The 23,795-nt window shown below is 39.4% G+C and overlaps 2 protein-coding genes across 7 annotated transcripts in view; one reads left to right on the top strand and one right to left on the bottom strand.

Moving 5' to 3' along the window:
• tdrd7 (tudor domain containing 7) overlaps positions 1–20,915 on the top strand; it is a 79,893-nt gene extending 58,978 nt beyond the window's left edge. For all 6 annotated transcript variants that reach the window (XM_008119412.3, XM_008119413.3, XM_008119411.3 and 3 more), the window contains 9 exons: positions 3,563–3,674; positions 7,964–8,169; positions 8,279–8,413; positions 9,949–10,032; positions 12,979–13,113; positions 13,248–13,358; positions 16,440–16,921; positions 19,394–19,554; positions 20,555–20,915. In XM_008119412.3, the coding sequence (XP_008117619.2) occupies positions 3,563–3,674; positions 7,964–8,169; positions 8,279–8,413; positions 9,949–10,032; positions 12,979–13,113; positions 13,248–13,358; positions 16,440–16,921; positions 19,394–19,554; positions 20,555–20,775 (1,647 nt within the window). In that variant the 3' untranslated portion in view covers positions 20,776–20,915. The remainder of the gene's footprint in view (positions 1–3,562; positions 3,675–7,963; positions 8,170–8,278; positions 8,414–9,948; positions 10,033–12,978; positions 13,114–13,247; positions 13,359–16,439; positions 16,922–19,393; positions 19,555–20,554) is intronic.
• The window catches only part of tstd2 (thiosulfate sulfurtransferase like domain containing 2), a 225,189-nt gene that overhangs the window by 90,555 nt on the left and 110,839 nt on the right, over positions 1–23,795 (bottom strand). The window lies entirely within an intron of this gene.

Raw genomic sequence — 23,795 nt, 5'->3', positions numbered from 1 at the left:
CTCTACTCCAGGACCCCTTTGTGCTCAAGAAATTAGAGCCAGTCAACAAGCAGACGCCTGGGCTCAAGATCAAATTCGCCAAGGACTACGTTTCCCTTTCTCTCTTAAGGATGGACTAGTATGCTACAGAAATCATGTCTACATCCCTCCAGGACCAGGCAGAGAAAAGGCTCTTCGCCTGTGTCATGACTGCAAGCCAACAGGACATTTTGGACTATTTAAAACCATGCATTTGATCCTACGAGATTTTTGGTGGCCTAAAATCCGCAAGGATGTGGAAAAATATGTTAATACCTGCCCGGTATGCCAGCGATCCAAGACAAGAAGGGAAAAGCCCTCAGGGCTACTGCATCCCCTTCCTACTCCATCTCGTCCATGGGAGATAATTTCTGCGGATTTTATCACTGATCTACCACCTTCCCTTGGATTCACCACGATCCTAGTGGTGGTGGACCTTTTTACCAAATTGGCCCATTTCATTCCCTGCGAAGGCCTCCCCACGGCCAAAGAGACTGCAGATTTATTCCTTCAGCATGTTTTCAGACTACATGGATTGCCCAAGAGTTTAGTCACAGACCGTGGATCTCAATTCACCTCTCGTTTCTGGAAGGCACTACAAAAACTATTGGGCATAGACTCTCGTTTATCTTCAGCTCACCATCCTCAAACGGATGGGCAAACTGAGCGCACCAATGCCACTTTGGAACAATACCTTCGCTGTTATGTAAACTATCAGCAGGACAATTGGGCTTCCCTGTTATCTCTGTCAGAGTTTGCCTACAACAATGGTGTCCAGGCTTCAACTAAGGAAACCCCGTTCTTTGCAAACTACGGCTACCATCCACGTTTCTTTCCCCCTGTCTTTGAAACCTCAGAAGTCCCCGCAGCGGAGGACTGGCTACAAGAACTCACAGCGGTGCAACAACTATTGCTCCAGCAACTGGACCAAGCCAAGGAGGACTACAAACGCCATGCTGACAGTCATCGCCAGCCGGGCCCCGAAATCAAGGTAGGAGATCGGGTTCTTTTGTCCACTCGCTTTTTGCCCTCCCACCGTCCCTGCCGGAAGCTAGATGCCCGTTTCATTGGTCCCTATCCAGTGGTGGCGCAACTTAACCCCGTGACTTTCAAACTTCAACTTCCGCGCTCTATGCGCATTCATCCAGTGTTTCATCGCTCCCTGCTCCTTCCGGCGGATGGTGTGCGTCCCGATGCAGACCGGCCGGTCCCCACTCCTGTTTTGGTGGACGGGGAGGAGGAATTCGAGGTTCAGGACATTTTGGATTCTCGCTTCCACCGCCACCGCCTTCAGTATCTCATTGACTGGGTGGGATTTGGCCCCGAAGAACGCTCTTGGGAAGACGCTTCCACAGTCCATGCTCCTGATTTAGCCCGCCGCTTCCATCAGGCCTACCCTGCCAAGCCGCGGCCCCGCACCTCGGGAAGAGAGCCCATTTTTGAGGGGGGCCGTGAGGAGGGGGATAGTGTGATGACTTATGGGCCATGTAGTCCCGTTCCTAGCACTGTTGTGACAGATGAAGAGGAAAACTTGGGTTTCCCACCGTTTCTGCCAGATTTGGAGCCCTTGCAGCTGCAGGATGTTTGCCCACAAGAAGTCAGACAAACAAGCCTTGAGGAGAAATCTCCCCCATTTTCTCGCCGTCTTTATTATAATCAAGATAGACACGCGTGGGAGGCGACTCGCCGAAGCGCCCGGATAGCTGCCAGACAATTAGATGATTAAGTCTGTTCCCTTGGGAAAGTTTAAGGAGTCCTGCATCTGGACAGTATAGGTTTCGGTTCTTGTTCCCCTGTCAGGACCCAGGCTGCAGAGCACCAATAACCATACACAGAGGCCAGAATCTATCTAATATCTTTATTGAGGAAATATATAAAGTTAATAAAAGCAAGTGTAGAAAATAGTTCAGAAGTAGACCTTTCAGGAAAGGTCAAAATTAGTCCAAGAAAACAATGTCCAATATGAAATATTAAGGTCCAAAGTTGTAATCCAATAACCGAAACACTCACTTTGCCAAGCAAAGTGAGGGGAGTTGACAAGGTCCTTTAGTCCATGGAGCTTAATGCAAGGCTAGGAAGCAAACTAGATTCTTGGCAAACAAGGCTTGATTCAAGGCAACAAGAAGCGAGGAGCAAGAACTGGGTCCGTGGGAAATCCGTGGCGAGGTTCGGGGAACAAGGCAGGGCTGGAACGAGAACAAGGTCCTGGAAACTGGAGTAGCGTAGTCCACACACAATCTACTCCCGAAGCTGACGAATTGACTCCGCAAGGAACCCTTTGTGGGCAAGCATCTATATAGGATCTTGTTTTCCCGCCAAAGCAGACTTTCTCTGGGGAACAAGAACCGAAACCTAACTGTCCAGATGCAGGACTCCTTAAACTTTCCCAAGGGAAGTAGATTTAATCATCTAATTGTCTGGCAGCTATCCGGGCGCTTCGGCGAGTCGCCTCCCGCGCGTGTCTATCTTGATTATAATAAAGGCGGCGAGAAAATGTGGGAGATTTCTCCTCAAGGCTTGTTTGTCTGACTTCTTGTGGGCAAACATCCTGCAGCTGCAAGGGCTCCAAGTCTGGCAGAAACGGTGGGAAACCCAAGTTTTCCTCTTCATCTGCTACAACAGTACTAGGAACGGGACTACATGGCCCATAAGTCATCACACTCCCAGAGGAAGTGTGCTTTGGCGGGAAAACAAGATCCTATATAGATGCTTGGCCACAAAGGATTCCTTGCGGAGTCAATTCGTCAGCTTCGGGAGTAGATTGTGTGTGGACTACGCTACTCCAGTTTCCAGGACCTTGTTCTCGTTCTAGCCCTGCCTTGTTCCCCGTACCTCGCCACGGATTTCGCCACGGACCCTGTTCTTGCTCCTCGCTTCTTGTTGCCTTGAATCAAGCCTTGTTTGCCAAGAATCTAGTTTGCTTCCTAGCCTTGCATTAAGCTCCATGGACTAAAGGACCTTGTCATCTCCCCTCACTTTGCTTGGCAAAGTGAGTGTTTCGGTTATTGGATTACAACTTTGGACCTTAATATTTCATATTGGACATTGTTTCCTTGGACTAATTTTGACCTTTCCTGAAAGGTCTACTTCTGAACTATTTTCTACACTTGCTTTTATTAACTTTATATATTTCCTCAATAAAGATATTAGATAGATTCTGGCCTCTGTGTATGGTTATTGGTGCTCTGCAGCCTGGGTCCTGACAGCTCAAGATCTCATAAATACAAAACTAAAACCCACCATGTTTGCTTATTTTTTACTCTCTGGTTGATTATTGAAGAAAGCAAAGTTTGAGCCTGAAAAACCAGCTAGTTGTAGCAAAGTATGGATTAAGTAGCTTTCCACAACCTGGTAACTTCCAGTTGTGCTGGACTGCAAGTCATATCATTCCCAGCCTGTGTTGGTTGAGGTGATCTCAGCAATGTCCAACTTGTCTTGATAATACCAGGTGTATAAAATGAAAAGAAATTATATTTTAACATCAGTATTACGAACATTGGGTAAGAGCTAATTGCAACTTATCTCTGTATTCTTTTTATTTTAGGTATACTACGTTGACTATGGTTTTAGTGAAATCATTGAAAATACTAGAGCGTACAAACTTGACAAGCAGTTCTATTCACTGCCATTCCAAGCCTCAAAGTGTAAACTAGCAGGTAAGAAATGTGCCTTTTTATCCCCAGGAGGGTAAAATACTATATAGCATCAGAGTAGGAGGGGAGAGAAGAATTGTACTTTAACCCGCAAACAATAAAGCGAGATTGTCTAAGATCCTGCCTGGCAAGGCCACATTATTGCTGACCATAAAGAGAGGGGAGTGTCGCAGCCCAATGAATGATGTCATCCATGCTTTCTTTGCTGCTTCTTATTTTCCCGTAGAAAAATAGGTTATTTTTGTGAAAGTCTCCTTCTATATATATAAAAGAGTGATGGAATCACGGCAATTCACAAAACAACAAAAGTACAGGCCCCCCAACCTCAAAATTTGACAACACAACCCATCATCCACGCCTCAAGGTTGATACAACAAAAAGAAAAGAAAAATAAAGTCCTAATTAGAGGGAGAGCAATAATTTTTTTTTATCCAATTGCTGCCAGTTTAGAGGGCTAATCTCTGCCCACTTGGTTGCCTAGCAACCAAGGGACAGCCAGGTTTCAGTTAGGGGACAGGCAGATTTAGGCCTCACTTAGACTTCTTCCACAGATTATCTAATTTGCACTGGATTATATGGCAGTGTAGACTCAAGACCCTTCAACACAGCTATATAACCCATTTATAATCTTATATTATCTGCTTTGCACTGGATTATCTTGACTCCACACTACCATATAATCCACTTCAGTGTGCATTTTATACAGCTGTGAAGAAGGGGCCTCATATAATCCAGTTCTGAGCAGATAATTTAAGATTATCAATATACAGTAGAGTCTCACTTATCCAACGTAAACAGGCCGGCAGGATAAGTGAATATGTTGGATAATAAGAAGGGATTCAGGAAAAGCCAATTAAACATCAAATTAGGTAATCGTTATACAAATTAAGCACCAAAACATCATATTATACAACAAATTTGACAGAAAAAGTAGTTCCATGCGCAGTAATGCTATGTAGTATTTACAGTAGAGTCTCACTTATCCAACGTAAACAGGCCGGCAGGATAAGTGAATATGTTGGATAATAAGAAGGGATTCAGGAAAAGCCAATTAAACATCAAATTAGGTAATCGTTATACAAATTAAGCACCAAAACATCATATTATACAACAAATTTGACAGAAAAAGTAGTTCCATGCGCAGTAATGCTATGTAGTATTTACAGTAGAGTCTCACTTATCCAACACTCGCTTATCCAACGTTCTGGATTATCTAACGCATTTTTGTAGTCAATGCTTTCAATATATCATGATATTTTGGTGCTAAATTCATAAATACAGTAATTACTATATAGCATTACTGTGTACCGAACTACTTTTTCTGACAAATTTGTTGTCTAACATGATGTTTTGGTGCTTAATTTGTAAAATCATAACTTAATTTGATGTTTAATAGGGTTATCCTTAATTCCTCATTATCCAACATATTCGCTTATCCAACGTTCTGCCGGCCCGTTTATGTTGGATAAGTGAGACTCTACTGTACTGTATTTACAAATTTACCACTAAAATATCACAATGAATTTAAAACACTGACTACAACAATATTGATTATGAAAAGGCAGACTACTGCGTTGGATAATCCAGAACATTGTATAAGCGAATGTTGGATAAGTGAGATTCTTCTTTAATATGAAATAATTACTGGGATAGAATAATGCAGAACAATATAATCTCTAAAACCAGGACAGTAAATAAACAGGGGAATTCCACACAGGAAACAATCAGGGCCAGCTAACACCTCCCAACAAAGTATTCCCATCATCAAAGTCTGGCAAATCCTGTTTTCTCAGGGCCACAGACAGTAGAAGCACATAAAATATCGCAAACAACACCACTCTGAAAACAAGGGAATTCCAGACAGGAAACAATCAGGGCCAGCTAACACCTCCCAACAAAAAAATCACTCAGAGGAAACAGCCAGGCTTTAAAGCTGCAAGGCCATTACATCCTAATCATTTTTCCTAATTGCAGCATTCATACTTGCCTCCAACAAACAAAAAAAACCAATCAGAAATATTGTATATTCACAACCTTTAGGAAATAATATCCCCTGATGGCGCAGCGTGTTAAAGCGCTGAGCTGCTGAACTTCTGGACCGAAAGGCCACAGGTTTGAATTGGGGAGCGGAGAGAGCCCCCACTGTTAGCCCCAGCTTCTGCCAACCCAGAAGTTCGAAAACATGCAAATGTGAGTGCATCAATAGGTACTGCTCCGGCGGGAAGGTAACGCCGCTCCATGTAGTCATCCCACATGACCTTGGAGGATTCTATGGACAACGCCGGCTCTTCGGCTTAGAAATGGAGATGAGCACCAACCTCCAGAGTCAGACACGACTGGACTTAATGTCTGGGGAAAACCTTTACCCTTGACCTTAATTACCACCAATTCCTCAATACTTTATTTCCCATACCACCAGACTTCGCCACAGCAACGCGTGGCCGGGCACAGCTAGTGTTTAATAAATAAGGTCTCATCAAGATCAGGGCTTCTTTAGCTTCCTCAGTTCAAGATCTCTTTTTTATGCAACCCTTAGATATACAGGTACAGTAGAGTCTCACTTATCCAACATAAACAGGCCGGCAGAACGTTGGATAAGCGAATATGTTGGATAATAAGGAGGGATTAAGGAAAAGCCTATTAAATGTCAAATTATGTTATGATTTTACAAATTAAGCACTAAAACATCATGTTATATAACAAATTTGACAGAAAAAGTAGTTCAGTACGCAGTAATGCTATGTAGTAATTACTGTATTTACGAATTTAGCACCAAAATATCACAATGTATTGAAAACATTGACTATAAAAATGCATTGGATAATCCAGAATGTTGGATAAGCGAGTGTTGGATAAGTGAGACTCTACTGTATATAAAATAGCTATAAATATCAAACATTTACTACTAACAAATTAGCATTTGCAGGGTTGGCTAAATAGCCTGATTTTCCTTTTTAAGAAGTGCCACTGAAGCATCTTCTGCAGAGTTGACTATAAACACTGCCCAACATATTTGTGTAAATTTCTAAAAACAGCCATTAGATGGTTTTCAGAAACCTTTTCCTGTTGTCAATTTTTTGTGACCCCAACATTGAGCAAAGGGGACCCCATCTGGGGTCGGGACCCACAGTTTAAGAAGTTGTGATCTAGATATTATTTTTCAGTACTGAATTTTTTTTAAAATACAGACATTTGTGAACAAATGGGGCAGTAAACAACAGTGGGGTAACCGTGTTGTCAAAAGCTTCCGTAGCCGGAATCCCTGGGTTTGGGATGGGAGAAAGAACTCTTGTCTACTTGAGATAAGTGTGAATGTGCAAATTAGCATTTAATGGCCTCCCAACAAAGGATTCCCTCAGGCAAGAAGCAGCCAGGCTTTGAATCTGCAAGGCCATTAAATGCCAATCAAGCTGTCAATTTGCAACATTCACACTTGCCTCAAACAGACAAGAGTTCTTTCTCCCAACCTGGGCTTTCCACAGATATATAAGCCCCACTTGCCTAGTTTCCATCAGACTTCACAATCTCTGAGGATGCCTGCCATAGATGTGGGCAAAACCTCAGGAGAGAATGCTTCTGGAACGTGGCCACACAGCCCAGAAAACTCACAGCAACCCATTGGGTTAACCATTTTGCACAAGAACCATAGAAAAATGATGGGACCATGGCCACTAGGTGATGGAGTTTGAATCTGTTCTTTGTGTCTTAAGAGAGATCGTTTTGTTTCCCAGGCATAGTTGTGGAGGGTGTGTCTATCTATTTTATTGAAATACAATTGATATTATGTACGTATGTAGTTCTGATTCTGTGGTGGAATGATGTGAAGTAGGACTTGTGACTTGTTTAAAACAGCCAAGTTAGAGTATGTGGTTTCAGGCTTGAGGGACCCTCCCCCCAGTCATTTGAAGCACAGAACAGCCATTCCTTAAGGTCTGTAGGAATGGCATAAGCTAACTTTTTATTGTGCCAGTCCACATGCCACTGCTAGCTACCAGTCCCTTGACAGTATACCAGGAAAGAAGGAAACAGTTATTGTTTGGTCACAAATCTGCTACTGCTCCCTGGTGCATTGGGGGAAAATACTATTGACCCCCTCCACAGATCACTTAAGAAGTACAGTACTGCATTACAAGGCAAAGTCATCATAGAGAGATGTTGGATTGGCAAACATTAGAACTCTCCTATTTCTGACGATCTGACGTTAAATACTGGTGACCCAAACAGTTACAAGTGATGCAAGAAACTCCATCACTTGTGTCTGCTTTCTTCCGTTCTTGACTATCTTTCTGTAGGGTTAGAAGCCTTCTGTAATGATGCTGCTTTGGTGAAGATGGTGGAGTCTCAAACCTGTGGAAAGATATTTGCTGTTGAAATACTTGAGAAGAGGGGGGACATTCCTCTTTTCGTCCTATACGATACTTCTGGAGAGGACGACGTCAATATCAATGCTGCTTGCTTGAAGGCATTGTGTGATAAATCTCTTGAGCTTCATCTTCAGGTACTACATTCATCTGCCTGTATAACTTTTAATATCAAATCATTATGATCAGTCAAGTATACATTTGCAGAACTATTAACCATCCACAATATGTGCTTTCTTTTAATAGGTAGATGCCCTCTATACAAATGTCCGAGTAACCAATGTTTGTTCAGATGGAACTTTATACTGCCAAGTGCCATCAAAAGGCCTGACCAAGCTCTCTGAGGTTTTGCAGAAAATGGAAAACTATTTTCACAATAAGGTGGGCTTGTTATAATATTGTTTGATAGCTGTTCCTTCACAGGGTTTAGAGATTCAAAGCTATTATGCTAACATCCAAAATAAGAAATGCCAAATTTGTTGGTCATTCATTTCTGCTGATTTGAATAAAACAACTATAAGTCATTACCTTTATGAAAAATGAGAACTTCATCCACATCTGCAATTGTAAACATTGGCTATCCATCTGTGATGTACCAGCACTATCAAACACTATAATCTCTCATTGCAGTTAGTCCATAATTTTCCCACATAGAGAAATTATTTTCATATAGAAAGCAATATAGTTCAATCCTGAATTCCCAACTTCTTCCCATTATTTATGCCAGAAATTAAACTTGGTTGTTTATCACATATTCATTTGTCCATTTGTCTGTGTCTGCCTAGTCAATGTTGATTACTCTTTGTTAGGTTATGCCGGCAGCACATTGGCTTTTCCCTGCAGACAATCCTGTAAAATAACCTAAGAAGGGCTTAAATAACAAATTTGCAGCAAATACAATGGGACAAGCAACTTGAGATGATCTTGGTGCTAGTTTTCTACTGCCCAGACCCACTGCATGCTCCTGCCAACATCATATGTGGCTGGAAACCAAATGCTGGATATCCAAGTGGAAGAAAAGCTGTGGCCACCCGGCTCTGGAACTCCCTCCCTAGGGAGATTAGGTTGGCGCCCTCCCTACCATCCTTTAAGAAACAATTGAAAACCTGGATGTTTGGGCTGGCCTTTGGAGAGACAGCCATTGGATGACCAGCCTCACTATAATTCTATTCTGTATGCTATCAAGTTCCTTTCATCGGGGTATTTTAATCTAATGATTTTATCTTATATTGCTGCTATAGTTCCCCCCCCCCACCTTTGAAGTTGACTGAATGGCATTGGTGGTTGTTTGATATTATTACTGTTGTATAAACCTTTGTTTTAACTTCTGTTTTATTATCTTCTTGTGTTTTAAACTGTGTATATTGTTGATGTATTTGCGCTGTTACTTTTGTAACATTGTGAGCCGCCCCGAGTCCCCACGGGGAGATGGTGGCGGGGTATAAATAAAGTTTTTATTATTATTATTATTATTATTATTATTATTATTATTATTAGCCTTACTTCACATTTAATAGATCAAGGCATATGAAGCTTAATGGCTAATCTTGTAGTGTGATTTTTCATGTTAATGAAAGTGGGACATGCAAAAGGTTCTAAGATCTACAAAAATGAGTATGGGACCAAATTTTGCTTGTTGATCACGTTGTCCATATACATTCTAGAAGGCCAATACATTTATCATAGTTCCTGGTTTGCTAAGAATCATGAATTGTTAGTGCTCCGGATGAAAATATCAGAACAATTCCAACAGTGTGTGTCTCTGTGTGTAGCATGTAGGAGGAAAAAAATGGAAGTGCAGGAAGTGTTAACTATGTTTTGCCTCCTAGCAGTTTGATCGTTAGCTCATAAGGAATCTCTTATCCCATTTCTTGTGGTTGTGACTACTTAATTATATTCCATCTCTTTTGTTTCAGTCTGCAACGGAGTATTCAGTATCACTTCCTTTCTGTGGCATGATTTGTTTGCTTAATTGCAAAGGAAAATGGGCACGTGTGCAGGTAGGAAATATGCATCATTTTAAAAAAGAGAAAGAGTTCCTGTCACCATCTTTTATTGCACATTTTGTAAAATACTGTTTAGATGGTCAAAACAAAATTAAAGCACCATGCAGGGAAGGGAGTATTGTAATGTTTTGTCATCCATCATAATATTTTTCAAATGAAAGAAAAGCCTTTTTCTACATGTATATGGTTTCCAAACAAGCCAGAATATCTGGATTAGATTGTGTGAAGACTCTCAATACACAAAAGGGTTCCTTCTCTACAGAAAGTGATGATGGAAGGAAGCAGACCTAGTACGCCCCTTGATTGAACTCACCCTTGACAACTTGAATAAGTGCTTAAAGTGGCTTTTTTGCCTATGTACTGAATTTTACAGTAATATAAAATCTACTTTTCTCTGTCTTGAAACTATCTGATGGGTCATAGCTTCACACTGGTTAACATTAATTCCACAGTTTTTCCTCTGACATTTTCAGACCCTGTTTTTGGTGGAGTAGAATCCTAATAGAACCATGGGATGGAATATCCCATCACCTCCCCATATCACAACAAGAAATATTTTAAATTATTGTATGTAGTCTTTAAGACTCAAAATTTTAATTTAAAACATCCATCCTCAATATCTCAGTTGACTTTATTCACGACTTAGTCTGAGTATGGTACCTTATAAGAAAGGAACCTTCACCTTCTCTGTATAGAGCAGCAAAAAGTGAGAACTCAGTCCATCCCAGGACAACCTAAAAGCTTCTCAGCCTTTTGGCTAAGATCAAGTGTAGTAACCTAAAAGAAGCACTGATCCCCTGTACTCTCTCCACCACTTCTGGCCTTTTTCAATGCCTAGGTAGGAAAATGGTGGTGGCCGTCTCCCTGGAGCAGCACTAGCATTTTTCCTTTTCACAAAACGACCCTTTACTTATCTACGGCTCATATAAAACTCTATAATTTTGGCCCCCAAATACCGCTCTCAATTTATCCATGACTATATTTAGTAAGCAAAACCTTGTAACTTCAAAACCAATCTGAACTCAAGTGATAGAAGCAGACTCTGGTCATGAAATGATAATCAGCTTTTGCTTGCTGCTTTTTTCAAATATAGCTGTGTAATATCTTGCCTTGGATCCAGCAGAGGACTTTTGACTGCTTACCATCAGGGTGAATGTGTGTTTCACAATGTTGTAACCCATCTCAAGCTGTAATGAGAGGCGAGCAAGAAATAATGTATATTATTATTATTATTATTTCTTCTACTACTACTATTGATTAGAACCTCCTAAAGAAACCTTTTGCCTTTTTTTTGAGGTCTCTGCAATACAGTGAGAAGTCAGTTTCACTTAACAGGTATTGTTCCTGTTTTTGCAGTAGTAGTGCCTAAGCAACAAACAGATTCTTTCACTGCCTAGATAATTAAAGATTCCTTTTGTGATTTGCAATAAGTGTAACATGCATTATAATACAGAATATTCTTTGATGTAGACTAGCTATGGTAATGAAAACTTGTTGTACAACTTTTCTTAGTTGACCTTTTCCCGAGTCGGCCTGATATGGCAGCAGTCACCTATGGCATGCATATATTGTGCAATATGCACCAATTTTTGGAGAAAAGATACCATAACCTTTTGGAAAATGGCATTAATCACATCTTGGGAATCTCCCTGAGAAGGGTTAAAAACTCACCCGAGTCAATCTTCTTAGTGGTAAATATCCACTAGTATTCGTGCAAGGCAATTAAACCAATATACCTAGATATCTCTTTGAACTGTTAGGGGCAAAGATATGCCAATGCACAAAAAACATATACATAATAGAGTTTCAGAAGTGTTCTTCCAGTTGCCCAAAAACATCTACTCTCCCTTAAAACATCTTGGTTTGAATCATACTCTCAAGAGACAAAAATAAGTACTCTTCTTCAAAATAACATAGTTGGTTTACTCACAAACTTCATGTATTCAGCATACAGGTAAATTTCTTATCAGTCCAGTTACAGTTAGGATTTGAAGTAGTTTCTCTGTGTAGGTCATCTTTCTTAGAATCTTAACAGTTCATAGTCTAAAGCATCTCTCTGTTCTGAGAATCTCATAGAGTCTCTTCTCTAAAGGATCCTGTTTCAACTGACTTCTAAAAGCATGCTGTTTCTACTGGCATCTAAACTGTACTTTTCCTAAAATGGAGTCTGAGTCCTGAACAAGTCCTAGGTCTGGTCACATGGTCTGTAGCCCCTCCCACAACATAGAGTTAAGGGAAACTGCATACCAATACACACATATACAATACAGTAAGCAATCTGGTTTATATACAAACAAATAACTAGTGGAAGCTTGGAAAAAGCTGTTATTTCCAACCAAGTCTACCTTTGCAGACCTTTTGCAAACTTTCACTGATGCAAAATCTGACATCTGATCTGCTGTCTGATGCACTGTGTCACAATCATAATCATAATACTGTTGCTACTGAGAAACTTACAGTGGTTGTCAGTTACTTTGTGGGCCAAATGTAACCTTTAAATCTTGAGGACTGACTATCTTAAGTAGCAGCTTGTTCTCTTGTGAACCTGTCCACATGTTAAGACTTTCAAGAGAAGGCCTTTTGAAGAATGGTGCCATTACGAAGGACTGTGTCATCAGAACATGAGAGGGTTTCTTTCTGATTCTACAATCCACAACTGTGAGCAATTTTTGCTCATTCTTCCTAGGAAAGATAGGATACATCTATTGAAACAGATTTTTTAACAATGTTGATGTTCACTGTTATTTATTTTAGTGGCTTTATTGTTTTTACGGGTTTCATTGTTTTAGTTGTCTTTGGGGATGTCACTTGCTGCCTTGAGCACTTTTATTTTTAGTGAAAGGTGGAATAAAAACCAAAAAACCCCGATTTGTTTTCCTTTATGTGTCTGTTGAAAGTCATTGTGCTGTTTTCATATGTTTTTTTATTCCATGCAAACAGATAACAAGTGTTCATAGTACCCGAACTCTTGATGTACAGTTTATAGACACTGGAACAGTAGCACCTGTAAAAGTGGTGGAGCTCAGGGAAGTTCCCTCAGCATTTCTGCGTGAAGTTCTTGCAATCCCACCTCAGGTATGGGGATCTCAAAGTAATTACTACTATTCCAGATTGTTTCAAGAAACCTATTGTCATTGTTGCTGCTGCCATGTGTATTTCAATACAGTCTCAATATCACAATAATTATCTTATGTAATGATTCATTTCAGGCAATAAAATGCTGTTTGGCTGACCTTCCCCTTAATATTAGCATGTGGACCCTGGATGCTGTACTTTGGCTAAGAGATACCATGTTAAACTGTTCGGACTGCAGTATAAAGGTAAAAAGTTTGATAGTTTAACAATCTGGGTATGGTGCTCCTGAAAGGCTGTTTGCAAGTTAAAGCTGAATTAGACGCGGTATTAGTCATAGCTTCCAAGATAAAGTCAATAGAATAACAATCAAAAATAAAACATACCACAAGGTATACATAGTTCTGTAAATCTGGACATGAATTTGATAAACCATTACTAACTGTTGAAATACCTGCACTGTAGGTATCTATCGTGTTTCCACAGTATGGGTGGCCACATTATTCTTTTAAGCAATCATAAGATTTGTCTTCCTTATACATAATGTAACTAGAAGGGTCTCAAAGATCTTAATGAAATGTGCTGTAATATACACCACATAGAAGGTGATAACCCAGTGCCAAGCTGTTCGTGTTCTTACATTCAGCAACAACACTTCAGTTTGATTATAAATGTATATCTATACCAGTACTGCTTGAATTATAGGGGTACCCAAGAAACACGGTGAGCAATAAAGGCTTAAAGTTTCAACTACCCATTGAATCAATGGGTTGTAAGTGTTCTTTCACAAATCCTCATTGATTCAACAGGTCTACTGTAGTTGGGATATTCAAGTGCAAGTCTACATTTATATTTGCTCTTGTTCAAATTGAATTTACCAGTCATAGAATCATAGAGTTGAAAAAGACCATAAGGGTCACCCAGTGAACAAGACTCAGTTCCAAAATGTTCTCTTCAGCGCAGACATTAAACTCTTTTTGACAAGGACTTGAGAGTGGATCTCGGACTTGACTTTCCTAAAAAGCCCATCCTGTTGACTGGGCTGTAAAAACAAAGCCTGTGGGGTAAGGTCTACAATTCCCCAATGCAGGACCACAGAGTGGGGAAGTACCCCAAAAGGCATCTAGCCTGGCCCTTGATAGGTCCATTGCTAAGTGGTGTGGGGAAATGGGAATCTCACCTCTGCTTCAAATAAAACAGTAAAACAGATTTATAGGACAATTGAATGTGAATTTTTAAAAAAGATTATTCTTATCTCCTCACAAGCTTTGGTAAGAGCACTAGCTAAGCAAAGAGAACTGAATTTTCACCTAACTAGGTTCTAAGTGACAGCAGCTCTATTTGTGGTTGGGATATTGTAGAGAATGGCAAACATAAAAGAAGTGCAAGGTTAAAGTTTTAATCTGTATTTTATCTGTGTGTATTTGTTATATATATTTTAATAGTACCATATATACACCTGATTTTACCACAAAAAAACTGGGAAAACTTAATTGACTTGAGTATAAACTAAGGGTGGGAAATGCAGCAGCTACTGGTACATTTCAAAAATAAAAATAGATACCAATAAAATTACATTAATTGAGGCATCATTAGGTTAAATGTTTTTGGATATTTACATAAAACTGTAATTTAAGATAAGACTGTCCAACTCTGATTAAATATTTATTTATTTACTACATTTATATCCCGCCCTTCTTGCCCCGAAGGGGACTCAGGGTGGCTTACAAATAATATGTACATACAATATATTATATTATTAGCATAGCACAATATTAGCATTATATATTGTACTATTATTTATTTATTTATTTACAGTATTTATATTCCGCCCTTCTCACCCCAAAGGGGACTCAGGGCAGATTACAGTGAACACATATATGGCAAACATTCAATGCCAACAGACAAACAACATACATTAGACAGACTCAGAGGCATTTTTAACAGTTTTCCAGCTTCACGATTCCGGCCACAGGGGGAGCTGTTGCTTCACCGTCCAGTAGTGGCTGTACTTCCTCATTCCTTTCCTCGTGTTTTGCTGGCAGTTTTATGGTGTTGTAAATTAGCCACTATACTGTAATATTAGTAATATTACATGTAATATAAAATATATAGTTAATATTATATTGTATTATTATATTGTATTACATTATAATATTATCAATATTATATGTATATACAATATATTATATTATATATTATTAGCATAGCATGCTACTGGATGGAAAGGCCCCCAACTGATGGCACATTAGACAAGATGGAACTGTCTTCCTGGCTTCCCCTCTTCACTCTAGCCTCAGACCATCAGTTGGTGATGGGGGGAAGCGGCCTTCTAACCTTCTTCAGTGTAAATGCGCTTATGTATATTTCCCATAATAATAAATAGAGTAAAATAATAAACATGATAATAATAAATAAAGTGAAATAATAAATGTAATAATAATAATAATAAATAGATAAAAATAATACATGTAAAATAATAAATGTAACAATAATAGAGTAAAAAATAAATGTAATAATAGAGTAAAATAATAAATATAATAAGAATAAATAGAGACAAATAATGTATATATGGTATTTTGTTTTATCTCACTGTTTTAATCATGTTGTACCCTGCCTCGAACTACAAGGAGAGGCAATAAATGGTTATTATACACTATATATACTATTAAGTCAGTTATTACATTAGTTTACCATTGATTCAACTCTAGTTAGAGCATTTTGAAATACAGTAGAGTCTCTCTTATCCAAGCTTTGCTTATCCAACGTTCTGGGTTATCCAACGCAATCTGCCTCCCACCCGAATCCACAACTGTTTCTCTAGGCAGCAAGGACTGAACTTTTTACAGATTTAACTTCCAACAATGTTGTTACTGCAAGTTCGTTTTATGCAATTCTATATTTATTTATAGTCAATTTGTTAGTAGCCAATGTTTTTGTAGTCAAGTTTTCAATATATTGCAATGTTTTAGTGCTAAATTCATAAATACAGTAATTACTACATAACATTACATAACATGTTTTGGTGTGTAATTTATAAAATTATAGTGTAATTTGACATTTAATAGGCTTTTTCTTAATCCCTCCTTATTATCCAACATTTTCGCTTATCCAACGTTCTGCCGGCCTGTTTATGTTGGATAAGTGAGACTCTACTTCAGTTCTGTATATTTACCTTTGTGCAAATTGGCTTTACCAGTCAATTAATACAGTACTATTAAGCTCTTTTCACTGATGAATGACTCATAAACATGCATGGTAGGTTGTTTTCAGTTAATGCACTTCTCTCATAAGAAATTTATATATTTGATATTTTCTCCTCCCTTAAGGTGGTTAAACTGGATGATAGGATTGCACATGTATATTTATTTACACCGGCAAACTTCCCAGACCCAGACCGCAGTATAAACAGGCAGATCATAAGTGCAGATTTGTGGAAGCATCAGAAGGATGTCTTCCTAAGCGTGAAACCGAGGAACCTCCTTGGACAGGGGGATGCAGCCTTAGCAAAGCTGCCAAGTTTGGAGGTCAGGAGCAGTTTCACAGATTCAGCCCCAAGTACACCAGAGACCAGCAGCATTGGAACAGCCTTGACTATGCCACCGCCCTTGCCACTGGCCCAACCCCAGGAGCAGATGGATGTTTTTGTCTCACTGGCCTGCCATCCTGGTTATTTTGTCCTCCAACCCTGGCAAGAAATGCACAATTTGGAAGTACTGGTGGAAGAAATGCTTCTGCATTATAGTGCAGCAGATGAAGGAGCAGTTTCTGTTGAAAAAAACAAACTCTATGCTGCTAAAGTGAAAAACAAGTAAGTATTAACTCCTAAGTGCCATACACTGTGTAGCAGAAATACTTTTGTGCTTCTGTTCCAGATCAATAGAGCGAAGGCACAAATAACTTAGTCTGGATCTCTGTGTGACTAAAGATCTTAAGCAATTCCACTGGATCAGACCATATGTACATCTGTTCCATTATTGGTTGCTGGATCTTTCTGGAAACCTCATAGGCAGGGCACAAATGTAGTATGTAACATCCTTGCTTGCCACTGATGTTTGCCATATGTGATGTGCACCTGGGCATGGAGATACCAATCAAGCTTTCAAGGTTAAATATCTATGCTTCCCACTCACTCAACAACTGTATACTTCAATTGAAATAGTTGATTCTTTCTTTCACTCCCATTTTGCCTCTGCTTCCCTTTGCTATTTTTGTTTTTTGTCATTGTTGTTTCCTCTTGGGATCTTATTTTTTTTTTATGAAAACAAGGCAACTGTGCACAAATATTTTATATCTTTACACTATTGATTTTTGAATACATAAAAGGCACCCTAGACATCCATATTAGGGAAAAAGAAATATAGAGCTTTCTTCCTATACATTGATTTCCAGTAAGAAGAAGTGAGAGGGTTTTTGAAGCTGAAGTGACCTGGTGCAATAGTTGGGAAGTCAAGACAGTATAGGGATTTTTTGGAAAACTCACAGCAACCCTGTGAGGCAGGTGGGGCCGAGAGCAGGGCCTCTCCAGACGATCTTAGCGTTCTTGATGGTTCATAGGAGGAGATACGTTCGGACAGGTAAGTTGGACCAGAATCGTTTAGGGCTTTGTAGGTCAAAACCAGCACTTTGAATTGGGCTCGGTAGCATATCGGCAGCCAGTGGAGCTGGCATAACAGTGGAGAAGTATGCTCCCTGTATGCCGCCCCAGTTAACAATCTGGCTGCCGCCCATTGTACTAATTGGAGCTTCTGGGCCGTCTTCAAGGGCAACCCCATGTAGAGCGTGTTGCAGTAATCCAAACAGGATATAACCAGAGTGTGGACCACCGTGGCCAAGTCAGACCTCCCAAGGAACAGGTGCAACTGGCGCAAAAGTCTTAGTTGTGCAAATGCTCCCCTGGCCACCTCCGAGACCTGGGGTTCCAGGCTCAGCGATGAATCCAGGAGAACACCCAGACTGCAAACTTGTGTCTTCAGGGAAATTGGTAAATACTTCCAACAAATGTTGGCATAATTGTGGGGGCGGGGGTAGGTTCATTCTCTCATATGTGGTGGGATTATAGGAAAATTCAGAACCATTACAATAAAATCAGAAATGCAATGGAAGAAACAATGGGGGATAAAGCTAGATTCATGTCTGTCACTATAGAGGCAAAGGAAGATAACAATAGACAGACAGAAATCCTAAAATATATGATAGCCGCAATACAGGCAACGATAACTCTTCATATTTTCTACACTTATGGAGCAATAAGGGTCTGGACCATAATAAAATGTTGTTGTTGATAGCTTGAGGATGGAGAGACAATACAAAATGGGATTTGGAAACTTGGTGGTCTTATCTCTTGGAATACATAATCAATGATTTCATTAATCAAAGGATAAACAAGTATATGAATAGTCATGCAAAACCAGACTGGTATAGGAAATGGTGTATTCCAACCATCAAAAGAGATGGAGATGATAGATATAGGATTTTGAACTAGGCTTTCCACACAGTTAAATCAATGCAAATATATCATTCAGAATTGCTGTTCCAGGAGGGAGGGGAGAAGTGGTGGGGAGGGCATGGGAAATGGATGATACACATACAAGAAATATATAAAGTGTCAGTTAATGTAAAGTGACCTGCATGGAAAAAAAATAAGTAAATGGATGTATCAATAAAATTTAAAAAATAAATAAATAATAATTTTTAAAACAACATATTCTAAGAGGGATGAGCCACTGTTAGAAGGCAGAATGATGGAAACCACCATAGAAACTGTTCATTGTTTGTTAATTTTAAAAGTTATTTAACAGCTAGTAATAGTAATCAGAATTGATTCCTATTACTAGATACTTGGGCTGGAGTGCTATTGGTGCATTACAGTCTTTTGGTGATGGCAGGATAAAAAGGGCTATGAGCACAGTGTCCATAAAATAGGTAAATCAATGGAGAAAGACGCTGTTTGGATAATCACATTCTTGTGTTGTTGAAGGCTCTAGTGGCCAGAATCACTGGGTTGCTGTGAGTTTTTCGGGCTGTATGGCCATGTTCCAGAATCATTCTCTCCTGACGTTTCACCCACATCTATGGCAGGCATCCTCAGAGTTTTCCAAACTAGTTTCCAATATACCTCACATACCTCACCGCCTGGAAAACTCACAGCAACCCAATCGGATTCTTGTTTGCCTTCCACTACATCACTCTGGAAAAAGTGGAGTGGCTGACATGGGGCATCCAGAGGATACTATCCTTAAGATTGAACATACTGCATTTGTATTCTTCCTCTCTTTCTTAGGTGGCTCAGAGTGCTAATAAAAGGAATATTGGCAAATGGACTGGTGTCAGTGTATGAGCTAGATTATGGTAAACATGAGCTTGTCAGCATGCAAAATATGAGACCTCTGTTGAACATGTTCAGAAAATTGCCATTTCAGGCTGTAACAGCCCAGCTTGCAGGTAGGCGATATATTCGGAATTATTTAAATGAAGCATGTAGAGATAACAAATAAATATAAATGAAACTTATAGTCAGACATGCTTAGTTCAGTGAATTTAAAGAGTTCACCATTTTAATTCACTCTCGCCATCCGCTGTGAAATATAAATAATGTAATATTTTAACACAAAACAAAAAAATTATCCTCGCTGAAGAAGTATTTCAGCAGGACAACTGCTCCATGCTGGTGAACATGCCATTGTAAGAATTTATTGTTACCGTTTCTTTGAAACCTTGGAGATGATTCAGCCAGCCACTTTTACTTATCATGAGATTATTGTTTGGGAAGGAAAACATTGTGATTGTGCCCATGACTATACTCTCAAATCTTTGTGCAGTATTTAAATTGCTAGTGTGTTACATTCAAGAACTTCACTGTGACTGCAGTAAATTGAATGCTAGCTGGCGCACAACTTATCACTGGAGGAAATACTTCTTAGATCCAGGTTAACCCAAAGGACAATATCAGTTTGAAATAGTAGTGTCCAGGATACTTCACCATCTTGACTTGCTGTTAGGTCCAGGATAAACAAAGCCAAAACTCTCACTAGAAGGTGAAAGTGCTTGTTTCTTGACTAGTCCATTGCAGTAAACTAGATCTCATAATAAATTGTTTTTGTTGTGAGGGAATTGTCTGCGCACTACACACATACCTAAAGGAAGCTGGGATATTATAAGCATGTCAAGATTTCCGGGGCCTGGCTTTTGGGTTCTCTGTTGTGTTCATTCTTGTATGGTTCTCATGACAGTGATTTTCCATGAGATTTAAGACTTCTCAGAATAAATGGTGAAGTGCTATCATATGTAGAAGGGCCAGATTTTCAGGTGCAACTGATCACATAGACTTATGTTAATGTGCTTTAAACTAAATTGCTGGTTAGATGGTATCCAAAACTTCGCAATATCTTCTTGCAGTGTTTCATGGTAACACTGAACTTGTTTCTGTAACGCTTTTCCCTAGGTGTAGAATGCCAGCCGTGGTCAGAGGAGGCCTCAATAGTCTTCCGAAATCACATTGAGAAGAAACCTCTGGTGGCACAGGTGCAAGCGATTATTGATGCACCTAATCCATGGGACCGGAAAGCTGTTGTTTATTTAGTCGACACATCCCTACCTGACACAGATATATGGATTCATGATATTATGACTCAGTATTGTATGGAGATTTCCAAGACAAGTTAATTGGTTTTACAAAGTTCAGAAAGTTTAGCAATAAGAATATGAATAAGAATAGCTGTGACTAAAACTTTTGGTTTACATCTGATTTTGCACTATTTAATACTAGAATGTTGTCTATAAAATAAATATTTCTGTTTAATTTACTTTATTGGAACACTTTCCTTCTTCAGATTAAAAATTATTTCAAGGTAATTTTGTTGTTGGCATGCTGTCTAGATGTAGCTCTCAGGAGAACATTATCTGGACTCTGATGGCCTTCTTGTGTAACATAACAGAATAGAAAGCAGCTCTTCCATCCTCGCATTTCTAGGAAGAATGATGACTGAAACTCAAGCACCGTAAATGTACCGAATGCAAATTTAACCTCTTGCCTCAATCAGTGCTTGAGGGTAGCATGAATGTACAAGAATTAATTAGGAAGTCAGTCAGTAGAGAGATTAATAGTATGGTTAATTCATATGCTGCAATTCCCTTTTTAACACAACATGCTTCAATAAATTTCAATAATTTAATTAATTCTTACCACCAGATTAATTTAATTTGTTACCAAAGCAAGATTTAAATACAGTGGATTTATTACTAGGTGATTCACAATCAAATAAAACAATTTCAGAGATGATAGGATGGAGTAGGCTGACGTAGCTAAGCTGTTAGAGATGGAAAGACAGTAAAAAAATCAGATAATAGGACAGAAAAAGTAGTAGTAGTAATAATAATAATAATAATAACAACTTCAAATAAGAACTTCAAAGACTGGCAGAAACCAGTGCAGGTGGTCCCGGTGGTGATGGGCACAAGATCTCAGCCGGCATTTGGAAACAATAGACATTGACAAAATTACGATCTGCCAACTGCAAAAGGCCACCCTGCTGGGATCTGTGCGCATCATCCGAAAATACATCACACAGTCCTAGACACTTGGGAAGTGTTCGACTTGTGATTTTGTGATATGAAATCCAGCATATCTATCTTGTTTGCTGTGTCATAATAAAATAATAACAACAACTTCAATTTTGTACCCTGCCTCCATCTCCCCATGGGGACTCGGGGCGGCTAACATGGGGCCAAGCCCAGATAATTACAATAGAACAGAGTAAAATAAATACAGGACACACAACAACAACAACAACAAAACAACAACAATATTAATATTTTCAGGAAGACTGGCATTGACCTGAAGTGCAGTGCAAAGTCTAAGCCAGGGGTCCCCAAACTAAGGCCCGGGGGCCGGATGCGGCCCTCCAAGGTCATTGACCTGGCCCCCGCCCTCAGTTTTATAATATAATATTTTATATCAGTTTTAATAATATAATATATTGTATATACATATGATATTGATAATAATATTATCATTTTATACAATATAATACGAATAATAATACCATATGATAATATTAATTATATGTTATATATTGCATATAATATTACAGTATAGTGGTATAGTTATATAGTAATATATAATGCTAATATTGTGCTATGCTAATAATATAATATATTGTATGTACATACAGCTGCTCTGAGTTCCCTTCGGGATGAGAAGGGTGGGATATAAATGTAGTAAATAAATGTAGTAAATGAATAAATACATAATTTTAGACTTAGGCTCGCCCAGAGTCTGAAATGACTTAAAGGCACACAAGAACAACAACAACAACAATCCTAATTAACCTGAGTATCTCATTGGCCAGAAGCAGGCCCACACTTCCTATTTAAAGCCTGATAGGTTTATGTTGGTTAAAATTGTTTTCATTTTAAAATATTGTATTGTTCTTTCATTGTTATTGTTGTTGTTTTGCACTACAAATAAGATATGTGCAGTGTGCATAGGAATTTGTTTGGTTTTTTTTCCAAATGATAATTCGGCCCCTCAACAGTCTGAAGGATTGTGGACTGGCCCTCTGCTTTAAAAGTTTGAGGACCCCTGGTCTAAGCATTTAGAAAGAATATAGCAGCAGACTTTTAGGAAAAAAACTCAGTCTTTCCTTTTGTTTTGTTTTTTATGAATGCTCCCATTAGAAAATGCATAAGGATGTGGGTGAACTACAATTTCCCAAAATCTTGTGTCAGTTGTCCCCAAATCCCGCCAGTATTCACAGTTGGCCATGTTGGATCTGTGTGCTAACTTTGGTCAAGATCTGTCATCTTCTGGGTTCAGTGTTTTCTGAATACGGGTGAACTATAACTCTCTGATGCCAAGGGCAATCACCTCAAAGTCCACCAGTATGCAAAGTTTGCAGTGTTGGATGTGTGGGCCAAGTTTGGTCCAGATCTGTCATTGGTGGGGTTCAGAGGGCTCACGGAACACAGGTGAACTATAACTCCCAGAGGTAAAGGTCAATCATCTCCCAAGTCCACCAGTATTCCCAGTTGGCTGTGTTGGATGTGTGCGTCAGGTTTGGTCCAGATCCGTCATCAGATGGGTTCAGTGTTATCTGAATATGGGTGAACTATAACTCCTGGATGTCGAGGTCAATCACCCCCAAACCCTGCCAGTATTAAAAGTTGGCCATGTTGGGTCTGTGTGCCAAGTGAGTTCCAAGTCCATTGTTGATGGAGTTCAGAGTGTTCTTAGATTGCAGGTGAACTATACATCCCAGTCCCTATAACTCCTACACGTCATGGTGATTTCTCCCCAAACCACTGTCTCTAGTATGTTCAGTTGCTTATCAATGCCTCTGTTTGCTGTGTGCCATAGGAAAGGGTAGGAAAGGGTTAAGGGAGAGGCAGTGGGCAGGATCATGCAAACTGACAGGAAACTAACACTGGGACGTGCTGGCTGTAACCTACAATGTCCTGGGAGGAATTGACTTGGTGGTTCCTCAGCACTGGGAAATATAGTCTGTTTGTGGAGGCCGGAGGCTGTCTGTGTGAGCGGACACCTATGCCACACACACACACACACAGATTTTAACTTTTATTATGTGTATAGATAGATTGGAACCTTGGATCGCTTTCCACTCAGAATGCTGCTGCTTCTCATACCTATATAATACTCAGCAGACTTACAGAATTGCTTTAAGTTC

Source organism: Anolis carolinensis, chromosome 2 (genome assembly GCF_035594765.1).
Source record: "Anolis carolinensis isolate JA03-04 chromosome 2, rAnoCar3.1.pri, whole genome shotgun sequence".
In the NCBI taxonomy this organism is placed as follows: Eukaryota; Metazoa; Chordata; class Lepidosauria; order Squamata; family Dactyloidae; genus Anolis; species Anolis carolinensis.
The sequence above is the reverse complement of the archived record's forward strand: the minus strand, read 5'-3'. Positions and strand labels throughout refer to the sequence as shown.